The 19,045-nt window shown below is 44.4% G+C and overlaps 1 protein-coding gene across 4 annotated transcripts in view; it reads right to left on the bottom strand.

Moving 5' to 3' along the window:
• LOC147892026 (flowering time control protein FPA-like) overlaps positions 1–15,293 on the bottom strand; it is a 59,429-nt gene extending 44,136 nt beyond the window's left edge. For 3 of the 4 annotated variants that reach the window (XM_087388053.1, XM_087388055.1, XM_087388052.1), the window contains exons 1-4: positions 14,933–15,293; positions 14,560–14,848; positions 14,139–14,480; positions 10,070–10,315 (exon numbers count right to left, since the gene is read on the bottom strand). In XM_087388053.1, the coding sequence (XP_087244179.1) occupies positions 10,070–10,315; positions 14,139–14,480; positions 14,560–14,619 (648 nt within the window). In that variant the 5' untranslated portion in view covers positions 14,620–14,848; positions 14,933–15,293. Of the gene's footprint in view, positions 1–10,069; positions 10,316–14,138; positions 14,481–14,559 lie in introns of all 4 variants that reach the window. The other variant, XM_087388054.1, reaches the window with a different exon arrangement.
• Positions 15,294–19,045: the final 3,752 nt, after the last annotated feature.

Raw genomic sequence — 19,045 nt, 5'->3', positions numbered from 1 at the left:
AGATCCGCCAGTGGCGTCCGATCACTCTCCTTACCACTGCCTACAAAATCCTCGCCAAGATGATCAGTGCCAGAGTTCGACCTCTACTCCCAGACCTCGTCCATGACACTCAGACAGGCTTTGTCCAGGACCGCAGTATCCTGGATAATGTCTTCACCTTTTCAGAGGCGGCGGAGTGGGCTCAGTACAGCGGTTCACACCTTGCCATTTTACTTCTCGACTTCGAGAAGGCCTACGATCGCGTGGATTGGTCCTTTTTGGAGGGGACTCTGGAGCGGCTAGGTTTCCCGGCAGGCTGGATTCAGGGTATCTCAGCTTTGTACAGGACAGCGTCTAGCAGAGTCATCATTGGAGGCAGGATGGGTGAGCGTTTCAGCTTGGAGAGATCAGTTCGTCAGGGTTGTCCCCTGGCTCCTTATCTGTTTCTCTTCTTCGCCGAGGCCATGACTTACTACCTTCGGGCGAGGTCCACAGGGCTCAGGGGTGTTCGCCTTCCACTCCGGGAGGACACGGAGCTTTTGGACTCAGAGTACGCAGATGATACAGCCCTTTATGTCCAGGACGATGAGAGGATGCTAGAGAGGGTGCGGATGGCCCTGGAGGTTTTCTGCTCGGCCGCTGGTGCGAAAATCAACTGGAACAAATCAGTTGGTTTTCTCACAGACCCGGGGGCGTGTTCTCAGTGGGGGCGATTCCTGGGCTTCAGATGGATTCCACGTGGTCAGACAGCTAGATACCTTGGCTTCCAGGTTGGCCTAGACATTACGCCAGCTCAGCAGTTTCTCCCGGTGCTAGATTCCATCCGACGGAAGCTGGCTTTCTGGAGCACTGCTAAGCTGTCCCTTGCAGGTCGTGCTTTAGTAGTTAACCAGGTCCTTCTAGCCACGGCTTGGTATGTGGCTTCCTGTTGGTGCTTCTCGAGATCCAGCGTGGCACAGCTCAGGAGGTTGGTTCGGAACTTTCTTTGGTCTGGGGAGGATGGGCAGAGAGATACCAGAGCCAGGGTTGCTTGGCAGACAGTCATTCTTCCGCAGGCGGAGGGGGGTCTGGGGGTCATTGATCCAGAGCTTCAGAGTCAGGCCTTGTTAGGCAAGCTTATCATCCGCGGTTTGACCCCAGGGGGGCAGACGTGGAAGATGTTACTCCAGCAGGGAGTCGGCTCTTGTGTCCCGCGCCGAGGTGGAGAGTGGCTACCGTCCTTCAGGTGGATCTTCACTTCCGCCCCGCTCACTCAGCCCCGCTCCCCACTCGTTCGTAGCCTCCTCATGGTTTGGAGGCGGCTCCGTCTCAGTCTCATTCAGTCCCAGCCCAGCTGTCAGGAGGAGATCGATCGCCAGCCGCTCGTCTGGAATGGGCAGGTCAGAGACGCCGAGGGCCTTCAGTTGGGGGAGAGATCACATATCAGGTGGGACGGCTGGATGAGGGGGCCAGCCCGGTCCCTTCGAGTTTGGAGGGATACGTACAGACATCTGGAGATGGCCGATCTGGCAGACGCAGCGGGAGGTGCACGCGGAGTCCAGGCGAGACGCACGGAGATCGACGGAGCGATCCCAGCCGCTTGGTTGGCTCCACCTGAGCCTCAGGTCCTCATGCCTGGAGACACCCACTGGCTGGGACAGTTCACCCCCCGTGGCATCCCACTGGTGGTCGCAGGACGTTTGGATGACTCCTCTATCGCCTTCTTCGCGGTTTCAGGGGACGGACGACTCAGGAGAGAGGATGCGCTCATTGACCCCCTACTACCGTGGCAGAGGGTTAGGGTCGTAGGCCTTCTGGGGAAGGTCTGGCATACCGACCCTAGTATCGAGCAGGACCAGTTGCAGCTTTGGCGTCTTTGGCTCTGGGAGGGGCGGGCCTTGTCAGAGCTTGAGTGGGACCCAGGAGAGTGGTGGTGGCCAGAGATTGTGACAGGACAGGGGCAGACTTCCTTCTTCGCTTACAGCACGACTCTGGGCAGGCGAATTCTCGGGAGGATGCAGAGCCGCCCCCCCACCCAGCGTCCTAGCTGGTACGCACAGGGTATCTCCAGGTTCTTTTTGCAGGCTTTCTGGAAGGCCTTGTGGGAGAGCTGGCGGCCGCGGAAGATCTCGTACTTCCTGTGGCTTCTTACCCACAAAGGTCTTCCAGTGGGGAGCTGGTTGAGGCAGATAGGCCAGGACGGTTGCTGTCAGATTTGCCATGCGGATGAGGAGTCACCAAAACACTGCCTGTGGAGCTGCATGCGCGCCCAGGAAGTGTGGAGGTGGACTTTCGGGCTTCTTACTCGTGCAGCACCAGAGCTAGGAGTGATCACTTGGGGCGCGTTCTGTTGGTGCAGCACCGCACCTGGTCTTCATCACTTGTTCGAGGCATGCCAGCAGGACCCCACTTTCCTTATCACACAGGGGACGTGGGGGCCGCTCGAGGGTATCCCACAGCACCTAGCAGAGGCTGATACAGGAGTTCGGGAGAGGCAGCCAGTCTGGGAGATTATCAGCAGCATTACAGGATGGCACATCTGGACCTCGCGCTGCGCGCAGATCCTCGGTGGCACCTCCTTATCGACTGCCCAGATCATGGCGGAGATTTGGAGTGAGATTATTCATACCCTCAGAGGCCAGTGGGACCAGATTCAGGGAGACTCCCGGGCTGGTCAGGAGAAGCGGAGACGCTTCCTCCAGGCTTGGGATTCACAGAGCCTCTTCTTCGAGCAGACTACGCAGGGCCTTCGGTGGCACTACTCACCACCCCGATGGCTGTTCATTCACACTCAGCATATTCCTCCGTGAGAGTATGATTTATTATGCTACCTTTTGGGCTGCGTCCGGTTTGTGTACGCAGCCCGTCAGCTATAAGCTGACCTCTTGTATCTTGTTCTCGAAGTAATATAATTAGAACTGTTTTTTCGGAAAAAAAAAAAAGGTTGAAAACCATGAACTCAAGCCCCAATTCCCTAGATGGATCTAAAATGCCACATGTCTTCATTCTAGGGTATCTCTTAAATGCATATTTACTACCCCTCTCTTGGGATATCAATTTATTCACATGCCCCTAGGCAAATTTTCCACTTAATGCATTTAAGACCCATAGCCTTAGACCAATCTAGTCAGTGCCTTGTCACCCTCATCAAGGACCTTGACATTAACCCCTTTGACCATTTACATGAAGCCCAAATAAATATAATACAAACATTGATCCTTTACAAAGGAAAATGTCGACTGACCCTTCTGAGGTCATGTTGCCTCAACTTGAGCGTAACATTCCTTTCCTCTTCAGGCATCAACATCCTCGATAATAAAGTCCAGGGACACTCTCCGTAACTGGTATACGGATTTCCAGGTAGCTTCTGATAGAGGTAAATCATGCCATGCAACCAACACCATGGGTATCTTCCTATTGCGTACTTGCATTGTTCCTCGGTCGAGGATTCTTGTTGGTAGCCATTATAAACAAATACCCAAGCTCTAGCCTCTCTTTTATTACTGCACACAAGGCTCCCAACAAACTAAGGCTGGTGCGTTGAGTTGTGCAATGAAGCGATGAACAGCCATATGGACATAGCATCCATCAATCATGACAATCACGAACGAGTTCACCAACCACCAGCAATCTAACACTATAACGACGACGTGAACTCCTGCACCCATGCAATCTCTATGGTCTGACAGGCTCCCCACAAGACTCTCGACCTTTCAACGTTTGCTCAAGCTTAAGGCGGATAATGATAGAGAGCTTCTTTTCCAAATGCACACTACGCAATGCATATTCGAGGTAACGATTCCAACCACCTAATACGCTTCACCCATCACACCCTCCTTTTCTCATCGCTCAGTCAAGAAATGTGCCGCCATATCAAAATTTACTTCATCGTTCAAACCTTCCAAACCAAAATCCGAGTCACGAACGATTTCAAATTCCATGTATACATGCAGTCCTCCCGCACAAGCTTCCAAACGACCTTCGTGACCCGACGCTCCGATACCAAATGTCATGATCACTAACGTAGACCTGCTCAATTCTCCCAAGTCAACGATCAATCACGGGGCAGGCACTCAATTTCCTCCCAACCAATTCTCGGTGGTAGCAAACTCTCTGAAAACAACAATCCTACGTGAAGGCTCCAGCTTGCATATTCCACCAAGCCCCAATTCCCTAGATGGATCTAGTATGCCACATGTCTTCATTCTAGGGTACCTCTTAAATGCATATTTACTACCCCTCTCTTGGGATATCAATTTATTCACTTGCCCCTAGGCACATTTCCCACTTAATGCATTTAAGACCCATAGCTTTAGACCCATCTAGTCAGTGCCTTGTCACCCTCATCAAGGACCTTGACATTAACCCCTTTGACCATTTACAAGAAGCCAAAATAAATATAATACAAACATTGATCCTTTACAAAGGAAAATGTCGATTGACCCTTCCGAGGTCATGTTGCCTCAACTTGAGCGTAACAATGACATTACCATGGGTCCTGGAAATCTATTGAAATGAAAATTGATATTCTGTAATTTTTACTTTTTGGTTGCTGAAAATGTAACTCTACTATGTAACATTTAGCCAAATCATCCCCTTTTCTCGAAATGCCTTTTAAGGAACTTTCAGGTTCAAAACTTTGCAGAATATTATGTCGTGACATTTCAAACAACAAGTAGTTGAAATGGCTGGAATCTGAATTTTCTTTCCTATTTTGCAAACTCTAGGCTAAGTCTAGAAAGCTACGCTTCCTCTGGCTGATCAAAAATGACACGCTCGCATGTTGTGGTGGGAAAATGTGCACCCACACCAATGCGGTTGCTCTTTCCTCCTACGAAGGAGAATGATTGAGTGGATCTTGGCTGGCACGAGTTCTTTCAGAATGAGTTCACCATCCTAAATTGCAACAACTAGGGTTGCATAGTAATTGCAAAGAATATGATGTTCGATTTGAATCAAGATTGGATACATTTTATTTTAGAAAAGATCCTCAGCAATCAATCCGTCTTATAAATTGTCCAAGGAGAATGAAATAAAGTCACTCAGTCAGGAACACAAGCACATTATAATGCTTCTTGAAATTGGGGTTGGAGGTCAATGCTACACTCTCCAAACGATTGATTTTTTCTTAGTTGCTCACATGCGAGGCTCCCATATTAGGGGAAGAGCATTAGGATATATCAATGTGTATATCAGCCATTCTTGGGTTGAAATTTTGGATCTTGCAATGAGCAAGGCATTGCATGGAATGGGCCATGTGATGGGGCTCCAATTAGAACGCATACATGTGCTGGTTGCACATGTGTATGCAGCAAGGCTGCCATATTGCCAGTCGGCCATACATGTGACAAGTTGGCCACAGATGGGAATGGTTGCTCAATTGGCCTATGTGGCAAAATCAGCACGTTTCTGGGCTATTAAAGGGTTGGGTCGTGCCCCTCTCCATCAAACCTCAAGTATTCCTATCCAACACTTGGGACGACATCAAAAAGGCACTTCACTGGGACGACATCAAAAAGGCACTTCACTTTCAATACGAGCACGTGGCATTGAAGCGTTTTTTGTAATCTTCTTTAGTAACTCAAGGGAACATCTTAATTCACATCTCCTTTGTTCATTTTCATCCTCATCATGTTTGTGGATCGCCTTGAGTTTATTGCTTCCACTTATATGCATCTGTGCATAGTGGTGCCCACTCCCAAGTCAATTCAATCAAACGTATTTTATCCTCATAGAATCAATTTTCAAGGTCCACCTATGGCAAACCTATACAATGATTAGTGAGGACATAAGTCTTCTATGAACAAGGGGATAATGTTACGTCCTCGGTGGCAATTCCTGTGATCTAACCTAGAAGGCTAGGGATTCAAATAAAGTCTTGCACCGGGGAGGGTGCAACCAACCTACAATGTGGGTAAATTTTTAAAAATAAAAAATTGCTTACATCAGCAAATTTTTAATTCATTCAACCAAAATAATTAAAGTTTTAGAGCCCATGGGGATTTATTATCACCCCCTAAATGCAATACTTTCTCCCTCCTGAAAAAGACTTCTATAAAGAACAGCCCAAGGCACAAATACATCATCCATAACATGAGAAACAAAATGGTAAAATACCGCTGAAAGAGTATAAGGATAAGTAAATTCTGAAAGAAACCAAGGCTGTGGCTGAGAGTTCCACACCATGCAAGTAAAAGACTCAGAGAAAAAAAGATTGCTTCTCCAATCTCTAAGGAAAAGCATCCTCCTAGCCGATGTAGACCACGAAGTCCCGTGCATAAGGTGTATACAATATCTGTCCAAATGCTAGCCAAAGTAAGGGCTGGGTGGACCCGGGTGCCATCTATAGCCTCTATACATCTAGACCTCTGGGTGTGCCAAGCAAAGATGCTAGCAACAATCTCCCAGCTCATGTCCACCGAAGCAAGAGGAGGCCGTCCTGTTTCTCAGACAAAATAGGCCTTGTCAAAAAGAGCCAAGCCACCGAGCAACAAGAGTTGCAATCCCAGCCCAAATGATCCTAGCCTGCCTAAATGCACTTTTTAAGTAGGTCTTTCAGTAACGGACCCCTCAAGGGCAAGCAAATGCCAGCAAGGTGTGCTTTAGACTATGGCATCTTCGGGATACCTATTTATGAAAGGCAGCCTATATCAAGACAAGCAAGATGTTTATGGCATAACCCTTGATTTTAGGGCTGGATGGTAAATACAACACAGCTAGTCTTATAACTATAAAAGAGGCCTCATTGTAGCTCTCATTTAGGTCTTGGTAAGAAAGCACTTAGATCTAACTCTTATGCAAAATGTCTAGACCTCAAGTTTAAGGGTAGTTCAATGTATGGAGAACCAATGTAACCTACTAGCTCAATCCTTGGGCTCTTGGATGGAATGTGAGCCTTGGGGATCAGATATGAATTCCGATTAAGAATTGCATGCATGGCTGATTACGTTTGCTTGGATTGACAAGTATGAGAGACTTCTACTTTAGGTACATGCCTTGTTATGAGTACTATAACTAATACTGTAAGTTGATGAAAATATCACGATGTAGTTCATCACTCAAGCAATGTTGTCATGGACATCCACTAACCATAGTTTGGGTATTGGAAATACAAACCAAGTTACAAAAACATAAGATATTGCTAATCAAAAAGTAACCGACAAAGAATATGTAGCAATTCATATAACACTCAATATTAAAAAAACTACATATGAAGATGGCTGATTATATTTGTTGTTTGACAAATACAAGATATTTCTACTCCAGGTGGATACCTCATTGTAAATATCATAACACTTGCTTTATGTTGGTGTGAACTTCCAATAACCATAGTTTGGGTATTGGAAGTACAATACAAGTTTCTAAAAAGTAAGATATGGAGCCAACGAATAATAATTAGCAATTCATATAATTATCGTAAAAGAAATAAATATATGATGCTTTGAAGCCTTAAGAAAACATCATAATAGTGGTGCATACCATGTGGCCAGCCGTTGTGCAGGAGCCATACAATTTGCATCTCAGGCTTACAATGGATGGCGTGAACCCTTTCGGGTTACGCTCCACATCTTGGTCGACATGGCCCATAGTTTTGGTGAACTACAATATCCTGCCATGGATTTCAATAAAGAAGGGACACCTCATGCTTGCCCTACTTGTGCCAGGGAAGTATGAGGCCAAGAATATGGACATGTACATGGCACCCTTGATCGAGGAGCTCCAAACCCTATGGAGAGTTGTACGTGTCTTTGATGTCTCTATAGCTTCGAGGCGCACCGCAGGCATGGATTTCAATAAAGAAGGAACACCTCATGCTTGCCCTACTTGTGCAAGGGAAGTATAAGGCCAAGAATATGGACATGTATATGGCACCCTTGATCGAGGAGCTCCAAACCCTATGGAGAGTCGTACGTGTCTTTGATGTCTCTGTAGCTTCGAGGCGCACCGCAAGCATTTCCATCAGGGGAATTTTGATGTGGACCATGCATGACTATCCAAGGTATGGAGAGTGTGCAGGTACGTGCTTGTGCATGCCCAATGATACTTTTATGCTTTGTGGTGTGATCTATGCATGTCTAATGATCTTTTTGTGCATGCATGTAGGACTCAGAACAAGTGGGTACGCACATTGTCCTATTTGTGGTCCTAGTTTGAATACACGTACATGCACTTGCAAGATTGCCACAAACACTGAACCATGCCTGATAACATGTGTAGTCTCGATGCCTTATGCATGATTTAGTACTTATAAGTCCAAACACTGTCATCTATCAATCACCATAAGGCAAGTGACACACAAGTCTTTGATGTGTCAACACTTAGACTTCGTTGGCACTCTATGGATCGTTTTCGGCAGCTAACAACCAATGTGGGTGGAGGCAACAAGCACATGCTCAAAATTGTCATCACAAGCAAGCAGCATTAATGTGTAGGTTCGTGCATGCGGGCGGGTGTGTGTGAGTGTGCATGTGCATTTGCAACACACATTTACACACACACCCATGAACACATACACACACGCATAAACACGTTTATGTGCCTGTATATACACACACATACATACATATAGCCATGCGCACATGCACACACATGACGAATACACACTGTGTGTGTATAGAATGAAAGCTCCTTGTCCAGTTGTCATCAATGAGAAGTATGCAACCATCCTTAACCCCACCCCTGCAACTTGAGGAAATCATTGACTTTGAAAACATATTGGACCTTGGTCCATGTCCCTCTTTAAGGATATAAGATGTACAACCCTCCACTATGAGACTTACACAATCTTCTTTCATTGCATGCATCTTTAAAAGCTTCGTCACAATACCTTGAATCATCTTGAGCCCTTTTTCTCACAAGTGAAAATGCCATGCTTTGAAAGTCGCACACATTCAAGACCTCCCCCATGCAGCAAACTCCTACAAGAACTATCTCACCAACTTGTCACTACAATATATTTTACCCAAATATGGGCACATGCAACCCTCAACTAGATTTGTAAGCCAAGTGTGCTAGATTTAGAGGCATACCTCAATATTAATTGTAGTTTGGACAATTCTAAGTATCGTACACATGATATCTAGACCTCAATCAATTATATCGCCGTTCTCAACCTTCGAGCATTGCCAACCCAACACTTTTAAGAAGGGGACGGGGGATGTGTTTCTTCCGCTTTTCCCAACCCACAAAAAGCTAGTGAGCAGTTGGTAACTCACCTAAAGAAATTCTGATACCCATCTTCAAAATGATGCTGCTTATAGAAGTTCTGGTCAAGCTTATGCGCCCTGTGTAGTATCTTTTACATTTGAGATAAAAGTGCAAATACTGTGTTTTCAAAGGGACCTCTGAATCTTGAACAGCCTTGGCTGCTCCAGGGAGCCCAAAAAGACCAGGGGACACAAACCCACAAAGCATAAGAGAGAAGCAAAAGAAGGCTGTCTCTGGTAGTTGCTAACATGTACCACTGCTATCTGTAAAATGAGGAACAAGGAAAAGAAGACAATGTACATGAGTTTGAAATCGAGAAGATTACTAAATTTCAATAAAGTGACTTAAAATCAAAGGCCCAATATTGTTGCTACTGTCTTGTAACTCCCTCTTTATTGGTTCATAGACAAGACTGTGACATCCTTACTCATCTCGACAATTACTTCAACTACCTAAAGGTCACAGCCATAAAGCCACGTTCATTGTCGTATTTGTGTATTTAAACAGGACGAACATGCTGGGCACCTGACAGTTCTCAAGAAAGAAACAGTACACTCATCCACGGTAAAGGCTTACAGCAAAGAAATATTGACTGTTGCTTCATGATAGAATCTTCTAGAACATTTGATGAAGCAATATTTAGAACAATCCAAACTTTCCATTAAAATTTGTGATCTCCTAAGCATAGTGATTTTCAGCATCCAAAAGATATTATAACCAGGTGTCTGCACAGATTACCAAGGGTACAAGAATCTACAGAATTCAGAGTATATTGCCCCAAAGCTGTTTATACATAACAATTTGAGAAACACACAGAGAAGATCATTTCAAACTGAAAAATCAGTGCTCAGAAACAACAACGGTTTGCATGATGATTAGCAGGGTGGTTAAGTTCATAACATACCCGCTTCAGTGGCTGAGACCTGAGAAAATCAACCCGAAGCTCCTCACCACCCATGTTTCTTTTATTTAGCCCTTCCACAGCAGCACTTGCATCTTCGAGCTTCTTATACTCTGCCAGAGCACATTTGCCATCCCGTAAAATCTTGAAATCTTCTAATGCTCCGAACTTTTTGAATTCTGTCTCAAGTTGTTCTTTGGTAACAGTTTCGCTCACTCCCCAAATCCATAAGTGCCTGCTTGGCTTCGCCTGGAATTCAGAATCGTAAAAGAATGTGAGCATCTACATCACTTGATGATACACTGTCATTCTTAAACAGGATATAGGATGCCATTTATCAATATACTGCTAAAATTCCTTGGAGGTTGAGGTTTAAACAAGAAAGTTGTCCAAACTCAATGGAGGAAATGAAACCTACTTATATTTAGTTGCAAGTTAAAGATAGCTTACCATTTCCTAAACCCAAAAAAAGGTGCCCCTTTCGGCCTGTTCTCTTCTTCTCCTTCTTCTTTTCTTGTCCCTTTTTCTTTTGGGATCACATTAAAGCCTCCTTTTTTGTTTCCCTGGAAGACCTACCAGGCAAACAAAGAAGGAAGCTTTTGTGGAGTCCTTCGATGCCTACTATATGATGGCTCTGAAGTTGGTGTAATGGACTTCATGACGGTTGCAATGCAGGCATTGGCAATTACTGATGATTTGTGCAGCAAACGCTGTCAAAGACTTCATCTCGGAGACCGGAGAGCTAAAAGCTGCGGAGAGTACTGCAGATACCTTGAAAGAGAGGATTCCTTACAAGGAGCAGTGATGGGGCAGGAGCTTCTCAAGAGAAATAGAAAGTGAAACGCATGAGAATAGGCCAAGAGGGACAAGAATCTAAAGGCTGGCTAGGAAAGCATTTGCTTGATGTGAGTGTGTAAGAGTGCCCCTATTTTATAGAGTTTTGTGAGGGATACAATGTGGGATTCCCAATATTACGCTTCCATAATATCATGTGATTTGTCCAGTTCTAAAGGAAAAGCTTTGAGGTGGGTGATGCTCCCAATCCAATGTAAAGGAGGGTGGGGTGGAATGGGGTGGAACATCTACATAACTCCCACATCACCCTTATCTATCCCCTCTTATTATAAGGTTGCATCTCGTATAGAAACCTCCTTAGCCTCAATATTTGGCGGTTCAACCATTACTCTCCCATTAGATGCGACCATTTTACTTGTACTGGGGTTCTACAGAAGACGCACTATTGGTTGCTAAAATCAAGGTTAATGTACAAGAGGAAGCTAAACTTTTACAAAAAAGTTCAAAAGGTTCTTAGGTTTACCTCAAAGTAGAAAGCATTCTATTATACAACACTCTACGTCAGTAGCTTATCTCGTACTACAACAAACAAGAACTAACAAGCAGCCATATCATCTGAAGTCAGAGGACTTGCAACAAGTCTACCAGATGATTTGGAGCTCTAAGTTTTTTGCTCATCTTGGAACAGGAGCTCTTTGGGAAGCACCACCTCAATTTTCCTAGATCACTATTGAGGACATTCACGAGGCAAGTGAGTTGACATGTCAATCAAGCAGCAACTACACCAAATACACCAAGTTACAGCCAAGCAGCTGCAGTTTGCTGACCAAGCAAGGGGGTTCGCCACTTTTGGCAGGCCAGTCCATCTAAGTACATATGAAGGGGTATCCAGCCATGCTTGTTGCCCACGCCATGAGACTATAAGGTTAAACGTAAACCCAATGCAGGCAGATCAGCCCAGAAGCACATAAATGGGCAGCTATGGGAGGAAGTGGGCTAACGCTCTGTCTCAAGGACAAACCTGTGAGCTTAGTCTAGTCTGTGAAATACCAGGCCATATGTCTCTGGAAAAAAAAACTCCAAAGAACAGACAGAATTTGATGAAGGGCCTAAACTGGAGCTCCACGTCCAGACATCTAAGAGTGACACTTGATCCTGAATGCTTTGTAATCATCGAATAAGCCCAACGGCCTTTTTAATAAATTGAGATCAGGACTTAGTAATCTCCTGTGCATGGTAGAAGTCTTATCAAAGGCACGACTGCAAAGTCGCATGCACAGTGGGCACTTTCACTACACTGCAAAGTCAAAAAGTGCAAGTTGGCATCCTCTAGCACAAACGAAGGAATTCTAGCCTGAGAAAAAGAGGGGGAGGGCTGGGGGGGGGGGGGGGCACTGTTTCATCTTAGGCTTAGAGAAAAGGTTTAAGAGTTAAGAGCTTGGGCACATGATTGCTTTCCCATTCTCATGTTAGAGCCCAAGATGTTTCTTTTCCATCATTGTCCATAGCAAAAATATGGCCAATTTAACAGACATGGTAGTGTGTATTGTGCTGGTTGCTGAAAAACAGAGGGTGGCAATAAGATTGGCGAGCAGCTTGGAGAGGAGATCTGAGTTGCAAGAGAAGTAAAACACGGCCATTATTTTGCAATTTTGTGTCTGTTAAGAGTTTGTTAACCAGGAGGCCGCATTTTGAATCATAGTAGGGCTGTAATCTTTCACTGAGGACAGTCCTTGCTTTGTTACTGTTATACAAGTCGATAGAATAAATAAGATACTGACTTCAGTTTAGCTGTATTAGCTGTGTTGCAAATTCAAAACTTGAAGTTGAACTTTACTAGACAAAGACGATAGCTTGCCTTGATGGAAAATTACCTGGTAAGGAAGTTCCTTCACCTTGAAAGCACAACAGTCGGGGTATTGCCTTGGGAGGGATGCATTTCATGAGTATCATGAACAAATTGGTATTTTCGCACACATGCTCAAAATCAGCACTGCTATCCTCTGATTGTTTATTATTTGTTGATGGATCACCTTCATTTCTGTATTATTAGGAACACATCTTTGGGAATAAGTTTGCTAGATTGAAATAGATGTTCATATGTTTTGTTTAGACCACCATTTACAGCATATTATGTCATATGCCATGCTGAAAACTGCCATCCAATTGTTTCGACACAATTGTTCCGACTATTGTGCTAACACTTTTAAAAAAGTCAATGAAAAAATGACTTGCAAGATATTTATTATACCGGTGAGAAGAAAAAGAGTAAATGCAACTTGTAGGGATATTAAAAAGCTGTGCAAATATGTGATTGTAAGATAAGGAAGAAATTGGGCTGTTGAACTGTTGTCAGTTCACCATAATAAGGCATGCTTGCATGAAAATGATGGAAAACGACCTACACAGATAGCCCTATTGCATGCACTCTCCAGGATGGTGTTCATGCAAAATGCAAAAACTTGGACTTTGGACGTATGATGACATAGGCATTTATAAGAAAGGTATTTGTTGATTTTCATTGTTACGATTCATCATCCTAAGACTTTAGTTTGGATTATTCAAGTAAGCCCTCCAAACTTTTAAAAGCAGGAACACCTACCAGTTTTTGGGCTATTCATGATACATAAATTGCCTGTCTAAATAAACCCTAATTTCAGATTGGTCGAGCTTGGAATAAATAGCTCTACCCACTTTCAGATTCAGAATAATGGCGTGATGCAGTTCCCTGATAAGATTCAAAGGCAGCAACGTGACGATATTGGATCTATAATCGCTATCACTATCACAAGAAGGACTTCACCAACTCCCTGTATAGCAATGCTCTATCGTTTGAGAGCATAGGTCTTCAACAAATCCCTAAGGAGAGTTGTCCCAAAACCCCACCCTATAACGAACTCGCCTCGAGTCATCTATATGCTGCCAAACGCACTACACCTTGAAGCTTTGCAATAGGAAAGAAACGAACCCTTGACACTCCAAAAAATGGGCACACAGACACTACAAAGGGGTATGTAGTTGCATCACCCGCGTAGGCTTTAAAGGAACGACCGAAAGTCTGAGCGTACGTTGGTAAGAGGAAGGTAGGCACGTAGACAACTCCCCGGTAACCCCCAATCAAAAGTGACAGTGAGCAAACAAGCATGCAAAGTATCCCATTGAAATTAAAATACAATCTCAGAAACCGAGCAGCTACCGCTCGAAGGCGTGTACACACAAATCATAACTCAGCGGATTTATGTTCCAAAATCAGCCTGTAACGAATCTATTCGCTCACCGGCTTCGCAAATTCAATCCGGAGTGCCTGGCCTTTCACGGGTTGCCCCTGCATTCCTGTCTTCGCTGCCTTGGAATCCTCTAGATTCCTGAATTCAACAAAACCATAACTCCTTTGAGGATATACCGCTACGTAGTCCACATTCCCGTACTTACTAAAAACCTGCTTCAGAACGGCCTCTGAGGTATCTCCAGAGACATTGCCAATCCAAAGCAAGCGGGAAGGGACGTCCTCGTCGTTGGACTTTTGTGAAGAAGGTTTGGAAGGGGCTGTCGGCTGTCGGTTGTCGAGCAGGCGAGGCCCATAATCAACGGGAACTCCACCGACGAGGGGAGGAACCATCTGTGGGGATGAAAAAGGGAAAGTTATAAGGCAGAGTCTTCGCGGAATAAGCAAAAGCGAATGTAGCAAGAGAACTAACCGGCGAAAGGGCAGCGCGAGGGAGATCTACACCGGGCCCGGTTGGGGGAGGAGGCTGCATGTTGGAGGTCGAAGCTATGGAATTGGAGGAGGAAGCGTATTGCAACCTGTGAAGGATAGTAAGCAAAGCCGGAATCGCCAAATAGCTGAGTTACAGGTTCTCTGTATTTCTCGCGGAGCTTGAAGCTCGAAGCTGGAAGCTGGCGGTCTTCCTCGGCTATTCTCTCTTTCTCTGGTTCTGCTCTCCGGTGGCTTCCTTCTTCCTTCTCCTCTTCTCTTCCTTCTTCCTTCTCTGTCTCTCCTCTCTTCCTCTCTTCTATTCCTTCTTCCTGGCGGTGCCCCTGCTCATGCTAGCTTCCTCTCTATTCCTCCACCGCTTCTCCGTTCCCTTCTGCACGTCCCGCAGTGTCTCTCCCTCGCACCGTCTGTCAAGTCCCTGCCCTGCGCGCCCGCTATATCTGGGTCTGCGCTGCTCTGCGCGTCGGGACGAGCGCTGCTGCTGGAGTCCTGCTCCGGCTGAGTCCAAGGGGACGCGGGGGGGGGAAGGGGAGACTCTTTATAGGCAAGGAAGGGAAGAGGGCCGTATAGTGTTCGATCTCGTGAAAGGGAATCCGTGCAGGGGGGAGAAGGGAAGCTATGAAAGCTCGAAGACCGAGGAGGAGCAGAAGCTCGAAGAAGGAAGACGAAGAAAACAAAACTTACGAAGTGTGAGAGATAGAGAGCACTTACAGAGGAGACGAGGTACCTAGAGCTTGCGTACGTGCCCACTCGTGTGAACTCTTTGTTTTTTTTTTTTTTAATACATAAATAAATCCAAGATCTCCCCTTTTTTTAGAAACCTTCCTTTCCTACACCACTCTTCCCCCCTCCCCATCTCATCTTCTTATTTGCCTACCCCTAAGCTCCTCCTTCATTCCCGTGCCCAGCAGTATTGGCAACATGAATTCCGGCTCGCCCCAACTTGCGCCGATCGAGGCTCGAAGCATATTGGAGACGGGAATTTTGGCTCACCCACCCGACCAAATAGAGGCTCGCCGCCGAAAGATACCCAGCCTCTCTTCTCCTCTCTCCCCTCCAGCGTCACGGAGGGAGAAATTGTGCGCGAGGTTGAATGGGCCCGGAGAGAGAGCCTTTGCAAGTGCATTTCCACCACCTCACACCATGATCACTTGTAATGCTATTCCCCCCTACCTAGCCTCAATGAAACAAATTCCTGAAGTCCATTCTAACAAGAACTACCCCTTTGAGCGAAGTTGAATACAACCCACAACTCTTTAGGCCTTCAAAACAACATACAAGGTCACAACGAAAGCTGATACCATTTCAAATGGCTTCCTCCTCTACGTCCTCCAAAAAACTTTTCCTCTTACACTCACAAAAATTACTCTTATAGTTACAACTAGATGTATCATTGCAACTATCCCACAAGAGCACCAAGCAATTGAGAGTCACGTAGTGTGGTTTTCCAAGTGTGTTTTTTTTTTAATAACTTTGTTAGCTATGTGGTTTTCCTTCCTTTCTAAGTTACTACTTTTACAAGCTCATGTCAAGGGGAGAGATCTTACCTTCCAATTTTCAATGCATTTTACTTGCTTGCAACCTATTTCAAAAGTGTTTCCTACTCCCATAATATAAAAAGTCGATAATCAAGGGAGAAGTAGCATGAGAAGAGAATCAAATGGCAAGGAAGAGAGGGAAGTAAGGTCAAGAGGGCACAATGAGCAATCTAGTAGAGGGACTGGGCATGGTGGGAAATCAAATCGAGGGAGGAGCATCTTTTACTCTATTTCAAATAGCCCCTCCCATGACATAACAAAAATTTGAGACGTGGACAAATTTCCTCGCATGACATCAACCCATCAGATTTGCTCTCTCTCTCTCTCTCTCTCTCTCCCTCTCTCTCTCTCAACCATGAGGTAGTGTCCATAAGCATTCATTTACTAGGTTGTCAATCAAATCTCATGCCTAATCACAACCCTATTGGAGACCCATCATAATTCACCCCATATCATAATCTCTCTCTCTCTCTCTCTCTCTCTCTCTCTCTCTCTCTCTCCCCCTCTCTCGCTCTCTCCCCCTCTCCCCCCCCCCCCCCTCTCTCTCTCTCTCTCTCTCTCTCTCTCTCTCGTGTCCACAAGCATTCATTTACTATGTTGTCAATCAAATCTCATGCCTAATCACAACCCTACTGGAGACCGAGCATAATCCATCCCATATCATAATCTAGGAGCAACCTACAAATCCATGACCTTCCAATTCTTGATCGCATGAACATCACGTCTAACCATGGTTATTATTACCCAACAAACACATACATTTGACCTCAGCATACAAACGATAAGCAACACCAACCATTTCCTCTTCGAACATTACTACAAACTACAACATTTTGAGCAAGTATCTAGAGCAACTCCCCTTAAGTGCCCACACATGGTAAAATTCAACGTGCCTAGCAATGTGTAGGCATGTTGAAAACCAAAAAATAAAGATACATAACAACTAGTAGTGCATGACCAATCCTACTTGCACTATTTACATTTGTCTCAAATGCATCGTTGTTGCACAATATGACCGACTTAGGTATTGCTTCACACTTTCTTGAACCTTGATCTTTTCTTCTCAATGATATCCAAAAGCATTGTTCTAAACCTAATCTTTTATATATATCTTTTATAAATTTTTTTTGTTATGGAGCACTTTATGAAAAACTCATTTGGTTGCATTCATTTATTGATTGAATGGGATGTCCTATAACTCTATCTCATTATGGAGTGCACTATCTCTTTTGGAATATAATCTCAATTTAAGAATTTTAGCTTTTTTTTTAGGAGGTAGAAAAGGAAGTATGAAAGTTAGAGATGAGATAGAACATGAAGTCCATCGAGCCTAATACTCCCTATAAATATCGGGGGTAGTGCTTTTATTATTCATGATGGACTCATCCATATCTCATCTATACATATAATGCTAACTCAATGGGTAAAAGAGAAAGAATCAGTCTACTAGAGAAGCAAGATCCAATAATCTACTACAAATGTGCATATCAAATTCAGAAGGTTTGTTGTTACTAGACAAATCCAAACATCCTGAGATTAACAACACGATGCAAAGGATCTATGACCAAGCCTATGTTGAATACCACTGATCCCATCAACAATGATATGCCACTTGTGCTCATGCTCCAAAGATCATCTAAGTGCCTTGTGCCCAGTTTCAACCTCGAGTTTATAGTTTATCTTGGCTTGTAGCCTATTTTTATTCACTCTAGGTTTTTGCCATGTAACTTTGAATAGTGAGACCATCCACAGTGCAAGTGTAGCCAATATTTATGAATTTGACAAGGAAAACAATGGGTATATAGAAATTTACTCAAACAATAGCTTGTATACATCAGTGGGCTACATGCTCTTCAACTTCACCTAAGCTCCCACTTTCTTATTATACCCGCCTTTCATCATTGCTATTGAGCTTCTGATGATAATCCCATGTCACAAGGCACTTTCGAAGTAGATTGTGAGTATCATTCCACCTCTTTCCATCTACGACTCTCTAGTCTCTTCTCTTCGTCACTCCAAAACAAGGTTGTCCCCCATTTATCCCTACCCTTTTTGAATTTAACTTTAATCTTATGCTTATTTCCACTCTCAGAAGGATGCTTTCTTTTAGGCTTTTCCTCAGGGCTAGTTTCCAGCTCAAGCTATATGTATTCATCAGACTAAGGTAGAACGTTAGGTGAAAATACATAACAAACGTTTGGCTTTGCATTGGTATTTCTATTGCTGCACCCTGCCACATTGCCATATTGAACATCGCCAGAAATATGCACCATATCCTTCATAGGGACAGTAGGATCCTCCTGGATGGCCATAAGCATTTCACTTTGACTTATTGCAATGCCTTTTTTGTATCGTACATTAAATGCTATTCATTTTGAATCTTACTACATCTAGAATTCATTGGTGTTGAGGGAAGGTATGCGATGGACAAGGATGGTAATTGGATATGTTTCATGCAATTTTCTTAGAGGTTTGAAAGGTAGATATGAACTATAGATATACAGATAATAATATGGTGTTTTTTGGCATGAATATGAGGGCATTGGATGGATTTCTTGGGTCCATCGATAAAGTGAGTTACCTTGTTGATCTCCGTTTGGCTCTTGATCATTCCTATCAAGTGTGTCCAATTCATTGATGATGGGTCTGGCAACAACAAGAGCTGTGTTGATTTGAATTCGCAATTCATATGCTATGCAAACAAGGGACCGTGAACACAACAACAACAATTCATGAATTCAGGATACTTGGGGAATCTCAAAAGAGATTTGTTGCCAGGCGTGCATGGTTAGAACCCGGTTAGAAGGCCAAGAAGATCTTGTTAAATGAGCCGTGAAAGTGGTCGAGGCATCAAGCATGAGGGTGGAGGGATGGGATAGATGAAAGGACTACCTTATTTTGATAGAAATGGCCAAAGATGTTTGTGATGAT

The sequence above is a fragment of the Dipteris shenzhenensis genome, chromosome 17 (genome assembly GCF_047967505.1).
Source record: "Dipteris shenzhenensis isolate YYH24624 ecotype China chromosome 17, Dip_SZ_1.0, whole genome shotgun sequence".
Taxonomy (NCBI): domain Eukaryota; kingdom Viridiplantae; phylum Streptophyta; class Polypodiopsida; order Gleicheniales; family Dipteridaceae; genus Dipteris; species Dipteris shenzhenensis.
This window is presented reverse-complemented; position numbering and strand designations above follow the sequence as displayed.